This window comes from Actinia tenebrosa, unplaced genomic scaffold (genome assembly GCF_029948245.1).
Source record: "Actinia tenebrosa isolate PJP-AT-01 unplaced genomic scaffold, QUT_ActTen_1.0 PGA_scaffold16__25_contigs__length_10494907, whole genome shotgun sequence".
In the NCBI taxonomy this organism is placed as follows: Eukaryota; Metazoa; Cnidaria; class Anthozoa; order Actiniaria; family Actiniidae; genus Actinia; species Actinia tenebrosa.
The window spans coordinates 2437193-2448136 of record NW_028292576.1 but is presented as its reverse complement, the minus strand read 5'-3'; the positions used below and the strand labels follow the sequence as shown (position 1 = coordinate 2448136).

Genomic DNA, 10944 nt, shown 5'->3' with positions numbered 1-10944 from the left:
TTCTGGTTGTGAATCGATGATTGAATGACTGATTGAGGTTATTTACTACATCGATAAAACATTTACAATATTTCATAAAATATATTTGAATGACCCTAAAGCATAGATTCCACGTGACTGACGAACCCTGAACATATTAATCGTGATTATCCATGAGATTGCTGTATATCTTGTTATAATAGAGTGCACGCACTAAAACCGTGAACGTTAAATAGTACTAATTAGTACTATTTCATGCAGCATCCTTTGTTTTCTATTGTTTAATTATCACTATTTAGTGCTAAAAATTAGTATTTGTTTCACGGATTTAGTGTCAGCACTCTACTGTCGGCTGTGTCCATAAAATAAGTCTTCTCATGTCTAACTGGGTATGGGTATAATGAATCGGATTTTCACAGGAGATTGATGTATTAATGTCTGTCGCACACGTCTTTACAACTTCAGGATTCTTGATCTGCTTTCATTAAACATCTGTATTATTACCATTTGATGTTGAGAGCGTTATTAATCTTTTCTACCTCGTGGTATTGCGTGTGGAGAAGAGAGTGCGCCTGTAGAAAAAGGAAGCAAAGTTAGGCCTACTATGAGGTCTAAACTTGCAATTAGTTAATATTGAGATGAGAACCCCCCCCTCCCCCCCCCCCTTCAGTTGTTGGGATTGCGGGTTAAGAGAGATTAGGGAAGATAAGCAAACTGTCCCATTTTATGTATCCTGAGGGCGGCCGGTTTAGAATCCAGATTAGGCCAAAAGTTGAATTTCAATATTTCATTTATTCTCATAATCCCCCCACACCATCTTATTTCTCAGTTAGCGCCACGTCATTAGGGCATTTTAAAACTTGCATGTCATCGCTAATCAAAACCGTACGTCAGAGGCCAGCTAAACCGGTTCGAAATGAAAGCACGTGAAGGCGCCTCTGACAGCCGCTATACAGTCCATGTAGCACAACTCTAACCAGTTTGAATTAGTTAGGGTTGATTTGAGAGGAGGGAGGAAAAACCCTCGGAGTCAGAAAGAAAACCAACCAACTCAACTCACATGGGGTAGCTGGGATTCAAACCCCGGACCTCAGAGGTGAGAGGCGAGCGTTTTACCACCACGCCATCCTGACTCCCCGACTTTTCGAGTTCAGTTAGTTTTTGACAAGACACAGGTAGCCCAAAAGCAATTATGTAAACAACGTCAGGACTAACTACAGGACATGTATTTTACCTTTTCCGTATCCCTTCCTCCTAACCACGTGCTAAATAGAAAAAAATCAAAAGTTGAGAATTTGAGTGTTAGCTTAACTGCTTCGTGGCCCCGCTTTTGGGGTTTTATGCGGGTGGCGTTGTCTCATGAGCGGTGGGTTTCCTGTGGAGTTTAGCCGCGCGAAGATAAAACCTCGAAAGCGGGTCTACGAAGCAGACTAGAATATAGAAAAGGCATAACCAAGATATAGAATAAAGAATTCTTTTAGTAGTCTCTTCTGTTTTTCTAATGCATCTTATGGAGCTCACTCATTTAATAATAACAAGCAAACTAAAACAAAACAAATCTTCAATGTTTACCTGTACAATTCTGTTACCGCTTGATTGTTATTGGGACTTCGTGAGCTGATAAAGTACAAAAGATACGAGACACGTTAGTTATAATACAACGAGATTTAGAAGGGAAAAAATAATAATTTTCTTGATGTCGAACATAAGTGGAATGATTTCTCAGTCTTCTGAGCCAGAGGCTTCTGATTAAAGCCATCGGCGCCAGATTAAATTGAAGACAGAAGAACCGAGAGAAAAACCCTGAGGCACAGGAGAGAAACTTCAGACATGAATGGGTTTATCCTATAACGGATCAAGGTTTTAATAAGGGGGTGACTATTACATAGATTTTACCGGCAGGAATGCAAGGAAATGGGGGGTGGCTAGCCTGCCTGGCGGCTCTGGGGGAGGGGGATTGGGGAGGGGGGAGGGGAAGAAGGAGAGCCTGCCGGCAAACCCCAGGTTTTTTGGGTGCTCGCGCCCAAATTCGTGCGCGTAATTCTATTGGTCCCCTCCCCCTCCTCCCCAAGAGCCGCCACGCAGGCTAGGGGGTGGCATACTAGTCAACCCTCCCCAACCACCCCTAGTATATTACCGCTTATGATTCAGAATGTTTGTCATACCTTAACGAGTTATACAAATTGTCCACTTTACTAATAAGATCCTTGGATGACTCGTCTTGTCTTGGTCGTATTTGAGCACCACCATTCACACACCCTGTTGCAGTTACACATCAATACAATATGAGTAAATGATCAAGTAATGCGAAGTACGTAGTGTTAAACTGCTTACCTGAAGGACAAGCCATGATTTCTACAAAATCATAAGTACATTTTCCTCTTTTTAGCTTTTGCACCAAATTCTAAATTAAAAAGAAAAATATTCATTATATTAATTTTAATCTTTCGAAATGTTGGTAAGGCATTGGCTAACTATCGGGATGCTATCGGCAACCTGTGGGGAAGCTAATAACATGTAAACTGCAATGACCAGCAAAAGTATCGTTTACCGGTACCCCGTCGGCAGGATACTCACGATGCCCCCTGCAAAAATTGACAAGCTATCAGAATGTCATAGGTTGCAAGCTATAAGGATGTTACCAGAAACTATCGGTACTGATGATATCAATCTCCGTTGCAGTAGTTTTCCCATTGCAATTAATGAAACTTTTACCCCACAAAAAACTACATAGAGTGATCTTACTTGGCCCATGAAAGCCTAGTAAGCATAGTTTTACAAAGTAGTAGACACTTATTCCATTGTTTTCTTTTGTTTTACTTTGACTTCCTGTCACTAATTATACAACTATCTTTCTTGGACCAAGTAACAACACTAGTTTGTTTCTTAAACGAGGATTACGAGACAATTTTCATAGGACATACAGTACACAATTGAAACAATTTATATTCCCAATTTTCCGCGATCAGGTTTTTGAATTCTGAGTTATTTTAGTTAATTTGTTGAGTTTATGGGACATAGCAACGGTACCTTACGTGAGTTGGAACAATGAATATCGCCATAAGTTATCATGTCACCTGAAACTATCGGGTAGCATTCGGGATGCTATCGCCATACCATTGGAAAGGTAACAAAGTGCCATCGCAGCAACATCAACAAGTTATAATGATTTCACTCGAAACTTGAAACTATCGGCTAGCATTCGGGATGCTATTGCCATACCATCGGCAAGCATCAATGTAGACTATGAGAGAACTTATCCATACCTGAATATTGCGAAACCCATAAGCAGCTGCAAACTTGAGAACGTCTTTCCCATCAACCTGAATCATGTACAAGGTGTGACATTAACTAAGTATATCCATGGGGTAATCAACCCCCCGGGGGGGTGGGGTGGTACTCCGCCAGGATTTGGGTAGGGGTGTTCCGCTGGGATTCTGAAAAGAATACCCGGTTTATGACAAAAAACCTCAAATTTGTAGACCCTGTTTCTATTAAGACAAAAGATAGAATTAATTGCACTGAGTTCCTGTTTCAATTATCATGCCATCTCGCGTATTGTGTTTTTTTTTTTTTTTTTTTTTTGACGACCATAATGACCAGTTTCGGTAAATACGAAAGTAGAAACCCTGAATATGACAGGAAACTCAGGAAGAACTTGGAACTTGAGTGAAATTGCATACCCTGTTAATGACAAGAAGCTCGAAAATCCATACCCTGTTCAGCCCCCGTATAGTCCATATATGGGAGTACCCCCCGGGTAATCAATTCGCGCACCGAATGAAATGCACACTGGAAGGATGTGACGTCAGACTCCATGACAACCAGCCATTACCTGTAAAGTAACTTCCTTGAAGTCCTTGTTCCTTAATGTTTTATAAGTAAGACTCTCAACCTTTTGGTCAAACAGCTGAAATAAAAGTAATCATTAGGAATAGCTTGTCTAGTGAATTAACCACTGCCCACAAACCGAATCACTGGTCAAGCACGAAACACTAAATAAAGGCTGCAAGGCATTTTCAAAGGATTATTCAAATTTGAACCTTGTAGGCTTGACTAAATGCTTTGTGTTTGACCAGAAAACCGATTTATTGTAAGTTGTAAATTCATACATAAACTAAACCACGCCACACTAAACACTCCAAATTTTAGTAACAAACAGTTTTCTCATTCCATAATATTATTATTAATACCTCTTCTGCTGCATGTTTAAATATATGCTCCAAAAACCCACCCTGTAGAGAAAAAACACACAGAATAATGAAACTAAGTACTGAGGGGTTAAACAAGGACTCCCTGGAATATCTTCAATAAACATCCTTACCTTGGACATAATGTTCTCCAATTTCAGATCAAGTGTTAGTTTCTTGAGAAAAAGATTCCTTGTTTGATTTGCATCCATATTCAGATGAATGTGTTTTCTCATGCATAACCATTAAACAAAGAAATAATACTCTAGGGAATGACATGTGGTCTGAAATGGGAAACCAATAGCCCAAAGTAAAGTGGTTTATCACCCTCCGTTCAGTATAAATAGTAAGCATATATATTGAGTATTCGCTTGGAAACAACACATGGGTTTCCTGCACACAGAATATTCTTTGCTTGCAAAGAACAGCCAAGTGGGGTAGGTGGTTTTTTATGTGTAAACTAAAAAAAGCAAGTATTGTTACAGCATTGTAATTCTCATTTATATATGGTATTTCATTTTTCCTTACTGATCCCCCTCCAGAATGACCAACAAGCTCATTATTATCCACACTAGAAAACCTACAGAAAGAAGGAGTATTTAAATATTTAGAATATACATTTTTGCAACCTCTGACTTTTCATCTTGTTTCTATTTTAAGTGGAGCTAAAAAAGATGGATGTGAGGCCTATTTATAATAAAGGTTACAGTGAGGACACTCAAACCATGAGCACTTTCTTTGTCACTTTCTTAAAATACATGCATACTGTAATCATCGCTTGATCCAATCAATCGAAAATAATATTTATTTTGAGCACTTAATTGCCCTATTTCATAATGACATCACGGTTTGTTTACATCGGCTAAAATGATAGAAATTTAGGCTAAATTTAAGTTAATTCTCTTCTTTCAAGATATTTAGCGCAATATTTAGTTGTTCTTGCCTTCACCAGCTCATAAACCAAATTTCATTGTGATTTAAGATGTGTTGTTGTCATTCCATCCCCCACAAGCGACCATGATCCCTAGTGTTAAAACAATAGTTTGTTTTGATGTGAGGTCATTATAAAATAAGGCAATTATTGAACCAAATTCTTCATTTTAGAGGGTTTGAATGAGTAGGGAGTTGAGAAAATAAGGCTCAAAGTGTTCAGGGATTGAGTGTCCTCACTGTAATATAGCCTTAATTCTTACATGGTATCAACTTCTGCATCTGCTAATGACTTGAAGTCTGGGTTGTGTTCCTCTATCATGGTTTCTACCTCAACTGAAAAAAAATCAATCAAATATGTATAAACGTTTATGTTTGTGGTGAAAAATAAGGTAATAAATTATCCATCATTTTCCTATAATTCAGAAATATGTGTTATTCTTTTTACTTAAAAGTATTATTTCTTTGTGCATATTAAGTAACTACTTGTTTAATCCGATTCAAACAAAGAATCTTATTCTCAAGAGTATTCAAATGAATTGTGAAGTCTTAGTTTTACCTCAGCCATGCCTCAATTCTGGGGTAAGTTACTGGTCAAAATGACAAGCAATGCAAAGATTTGACTGGATAAGTTCCATTTCTGGCTGGACATTGTCCGAAGACTGGCCGTTACTTGAAGCCCTTGGTATATTATTTAGTATAACTACCTACCTGTAGAGACAACACAGTCCACGTCTCTTGTTCTGTACATATCATTGTAGAAATCATCACGTGATGCTTCTAGTTTCTTATCAAAACATGGCATGATACACACATGGTATATCAAGGCAGGGCTGAAATAGTAGTAAGATATTATTAGATCATGAGCTATTCATCATATATGAATAGCTACATAATCATGGTATGAGTTCAATTCACCACCTTGGTGCTAGTATGCTAATTAGATGCATCTAGTGATACAACTAGTGGAATGTTCAGAAATTGTTGCGCTGACAGAAAGGATGGAGGCTTTTAACATATGTGTATCTGAAATGAATAATAATAACAATAATGGGGTTCTTCTATAGCACATTTCACAATGTCTCAATGCGCTTTACATTGCACGAATACATCAGAGAATAATTGTCATTTCCCAGAATACCTTTTGGTCTTAGCTTCTCTGTTCCTTGTTTTGAACCTGGCAATATGCTTTGCTTGTCTTGCACAAAGGTTTCAATGCAAGGCTTCATGCATAATGCTCAGTGATTCGTGAAAGGAGAAAAGAATAAATTTAATTTCACATGCAGCCTTGTACTAAAACCTTTGTGTGTGACAAACGAAGCAAATATTGGAAGTGGACTATTGAGTTCACTAATTACAGGAAGGAAAGAGAGCATGGTTTTGAAAGAGTATAAGTTTAGATCATTAAGAGATTAGATAAAAGTTTTTACCTTTTCCCCAACTTGCTGGCTAAATGATCCTTGACTAAGGAACCCATGATTTGTTGAGGTGATTTTGTTGTACTACAAATAAAAAAAACATCCACTTTATACTATAGAGCTTCCAGCAACAGACTGAAGCACATGTAATTTCCTTCAGTATTAATTCTATCTTTTGTAAATGTAGATATGCTTGAAAAGATACAAATAATCTTATTCTGATGCATTTATAAATAACATGCATCAAATGTATTGAGCACTGACATTTACTTTTCTATCACTCTTTCATAGCGAGCAGGCCGGAAGATTGAGAAACAGACATATAGATATAAGTAGGCTGCAGACAGAGTAACTGGCACAGAGTTCCAAATTGTTGGTGTGAAAAAACAGCTAGCATACCTTATATATGGTAAAACATAACTGCCATGAGTTTTCTCAGCATAACAAACCCAGCCTAAAGAATAAAATGAAATGAAATGAAATGGAAAGAAATGAAATGAAGTGAAGTGAAGTGAAGTGAAGTGAAGTGAAGTGAAGTGAAGTGAAGTGAAGTGAAGTGAAGTGAAGTGAGGTGAAATGAAATGAAATGAAACGAAATGAAATGAAAAATAAATAAATGGAAAACCTACCAGGACAAGCTGATGCCAACATAGGAATTGTGCCTTTTTCTCCAGTCTGTCTAGCATTGTATCTCCTGATAAACTCTTTTTGACTATCAGTAAAACAAGATTTAGCCTTAGTCTCAATGAAGAGAGCATAAATAAAAGGGGGAAACTTCATAAGACACGCACTATGTAATTTCCCGGTTGGGCTATTTTTAGTAACAAGATGGAGTTTAAATTTGGCCAAGCTTATTCTACTCCTAGCTGTGTGTCATCAGCTTGCGCGCATGTGCTCTTTCCATTTATTGTAAGTTTTGATTCCTAAAAACAAAATGTAAAGAGTGCAGGCGCAAGTTAATGATGCACAGGAGTAGGGTAATGCAAAATTTAAACTGCATGCGGTTACTAAAAATAGCCCAACCGGGAATTTACATGGTGCACATGTTATTAAGTAGTTTCCCTTTCTTATTTATGCTCTCTTGGCTCAATCAATTAATTCTCCGACACCAATCTAATATAGAAAGATGTTGTGAGATTTTCTTTGGTATTTCAGAAACGAGTACATAGTGAACAGATATGGTATCTTTATATAGTATTTAGCTCTTAAAAATCAAGGATAAATTTTACCTCTCAATGAGGCTAAAATCTCTTGAAAAAGTTGTGTCGAATACATAGTGCACTCCTGGTGATAAAGATAATTGATAATAATAATAAATAATACTCATTAGTTTTAATTTTTAGACCAAAATATGTCCTTCCCCAGGCTAATTTCTTTGTTTCATGGCTGTACCTGACAAGATTGTGCATAATAAAATTTAAACAATTAGTTTGAATCATATTTTCAAGGTTAACATGTGGCCCAAGAGGTTTAGGAAAATATTGTACCTAAGGATGTCTATTATGAAATGTTGACAACATATGTTATGAAAGGTAATACTAACCTAATTGCTTAAAAAACCTTGTTAGTTTCTTTGCTGTCTGTAAAAAAGAATAAAAAGAATAAAAACTTAATTAAATGAAAAACTAGAGACACATTGTTAGACATTTCATTATTATTCTATCAAAACAAAGTTCTTTGGGCAGCTTTGTTTTAAAAGTAATCCATTGGGTTGTACATCATGAACCTCTTCTCTATGTAAACATTTCAATGAGAATGACAACATGAAATGTCCAATACTTTTGTATGGAATGCCATTGCTGCCAAAAGGGATTGAAAGGGGCTGAAATTTTTTTATATACAATATACATGCTGCTAGGGAGAATAAGCATGAAAAAAACTCGCTAATGAGAAATTAAAGCACAAAAACTGGCTAGCAAGATTTTTGTCATAAAGAAAACTCTCTAGCAAGAATGTAAAAAGAACTCACTAGCGATTACTGAGCCTAAAAAATATACAAATTTGAACACCTTATTTTTACATTTCCACCCAGCTGTAAAAATAATTGATCTGAACCAAAAAAAAAAAAATTTCAATCCCTCTAAAAAAAATTTAGGTCCCTTTTGGCAGGATTGGCACTCCATACTTTTGTTTCTCATTTTTCTTTTAAAAATACTTCACAGTACAGTACTGTACCTGATCAATTGTGAGATCGAATTTTGCAGCAATTGATGCTCTTGATTGAGGTGATATAGACACGACAATTGTCTTGAAATCTTGAAGTTTTCCTGACTATAAGTAAAATATTATGAACATTAACGATATGAATGTCATCTATTAATCTTTATTTTTCAATATAGCATAGTGAAAACGGGTCTGAATTTGGGTGGAAGAGGGGGGAGGGGGATTTCTTTTTCGCTTAATAAGTAGGGCCTAGTAACCTGATAATATGGCTTTCAATAATTTTACCTTTAATAATTCTGTGTTATTCTGTATGACTTTATAAAGTTCTTCCTGGCTTTGTTGAGTAATGAGTACACTCTCTGCTGTTGTTATGCACCCACTAGTAGAGCAAAGTATTAGTAAAATGAATTGCATGAGTTATCTATGGTCACTACAGGGAAATAACCATAATTTAAAAGTTAGTATAAAATCAGTCAATCAATTAATACCATTGATTCCTTCTCTTCTTTACGTACATGCAAAAAACATGAGGTTCACAAGGAATTTTGAATCCCACATGTTTTTAGTGAATAAGTTCAATATCATCTTTGACATTTGATGTCACGTCAAAACAAATTGTTTACACATGTGTTAACAGGTAGATGCAATTGGCAGTAAACCAATAAATAAACCAAGATTTACCTGCATGCTAAACAATCATTCAATGTTATCTGTGCTTTCTCTAGCTTTGCTTTCCCTCCATCCTACATTAGCATCAATCATTGAAGTATAGTTTATACAATAGTGTAGAATATAGAATATTAGCTGTCCGTGGTGGATCCAAGATTTTAAAATAGGGGATTTCAAATTGGCCTCAACTGGACAAAGCTGGTAGCAATGGCATAGGTAGGGGAAAGCCGAGGTGGCCATGCCTCCACTCCCCCTTCCCCTTGTGGCAACAAAATGGCACCTTTTCAGAATTTATACAGTAATTTTAATTCTAAGTTTTGCAAAATTAAGACATAAATGTAATGCCTGCTTTTTATTTTTAGTTTGGCATTTAGGGAACCCAAACAAAATGGCAGATGTTTGAATTTGGCCCCCCACTTCCTGGCTACCTCCCTGCGCTGCTATTAGGGACTTTAAAATTTGCAAAATCTACCACGGAGACTTCAACCGGAAGTGTAAATAATTTCTCTTTAGGGTTCTGTTCATTCGAGATTCATTTAAAACATTGTCAGTAAAGTCATCCACAGGGAAACCAGACTTTGAAGGTGCAAAACCCCAAAGTGAAGTTATTTACACCTCCAGTTAGACGTCGCTGTCTTAAAGCAAATCTTTAAGTCCCTTTTGACTTCACAAAGTGGGATTACAAATTCACTCTATTGAGAGAGAGAACATGAGCAACTTTTTAAAATCTCACAAAGGAGGGTTTGATGTAGTCTCCTCATCAGCTCAGCCCATGGCACCACCCCTGGATCTTCTACTAATTAATTAAATTAACTAATTAACTAATTAAATATAGGAAAATGGTGAAAGAATGAAAACCATTGATGTGATAAAGTATAATAAAAATAGAATGATAGAAAGAAAAAAAACATGGAAAGTCCATCCTGGCCATGACCATACAGTACTTTTCCTACAGTACCAGGTGCAATTCATGATCATAAAATTAGTACCTTGAAATTTAAAAAAACAGTTATAAGATTAGCCTTACCTCTGATAATTGTACATAGCTTCCGTCACTTTCTATCTTAATTTTGGCCAGTCCCTGTAGGAGGGGGAAAATTTATAAGTGATTTTTTGGACATGCATGGATCATAATAATTAGACTTTGTTATAGTAATACCTATGAATCATAATAAAGAAAAACACAGTACCTGAGAGCCAGGTTTCTTCTCTATTTTCACTGGTTTAATGCATTCCTAACCACATTTAAAAAACAAAACATATTTGGAAGTGATGTAGTTAAACTCAAGTCAGTTGGGCAAACAAAACAACAACAGTTAATGAATACGAAAATAACAAATTCAAGAAGAACAAAACCATGCAATACAGAATACTAATGCTTTGTTATATTTAAGTTAAATTAACAAAGCACAAATACCTGAGAAGGAGTGATAAAATCGTCTAAATCTGTGAGCTGTAAGGCTCCACTAAAATGGGCCGCCATGTTGGATTCTTGTGGAAAACCGCTGGATAAATATTACGTAACAGCCCGTGAAGTCTTACCAAAACATCAATCGGGGGAGGCGCTTATTCGAGTAAATACGGTAATTATTTCG

At 36.5% G+C, this 10944-nt stretch overlaps 1 protein-coding gene across 1 annotated transcript; it reads right to left on the bottom strand.

Annotated features, from left to right (window-relative positions):
* Positions 1 to 25: 25 nt before the first annotated feature.
* On the bottom strand, positions 26 to 10944 carry LOC116298080 (putative cytosolic Fe-S cluster assembly factor v1g210509). The gene is made up of 22 exons (XM_031706431.2): positions 10767 to 10944; positions 10540 to 10584; positions 10377 to 10430; positions 9362 to 9423; positions 8966 to 9059; positions 8693 to 8788; positions 8061 to 8097; positions 7747 to 7801; positions 7147 to 7229; positions 6917 to 6971; positions 6530 to 6601; positions 5811 to 5932; positions 5363 to 5435; positions 4698 to 4749; positions 4173 to 4214; positions 3815 to 3889; positions 3246 to 3302; positions 2314 to 2383; positions 2145 to 2238; positions 1552 to 1596; positions 1214 to 1244; positions 26 to 551 (listed from the first exon to the last, which is right to left on the bottom strand). The coding sequence occupies exons 1-22, from the start codon at positions 10830 to 10832 to the stop codon at positions 480 to 482; spliced, it is 1452 nt and encodes a 483-aa protein (XP_031562291.1). The 5' UTR covers positions 10833 to 10944; the 3' UTR covers positions 26 to 479.

Excerpts from the sequence above, each read along its gene's own strand:
- LOC116298080 (XM_031706431.2), bottom strand. The coding sequence starts at position 10,832 with ATGGCGGCCCATTTTAGTGGAGCCTTACAGCTCACAGATTTAGACGAT. Across the intron at positions 5,933-6,529 it reads GCCAGCAAGTTGGGGAAAAG|CCCTGCCTTGATATACCATG; the intron begins GTAAAAACTTTT and ends CTACTATTTCAG. Across the intron at positions 3,303-3,814 it reads TCAAGGAAGTTACTTTACAG|GTTGATGGGAAAGACGTTCT; the intron begins GTAATGGCTGGT and ends TACATGATTCAG.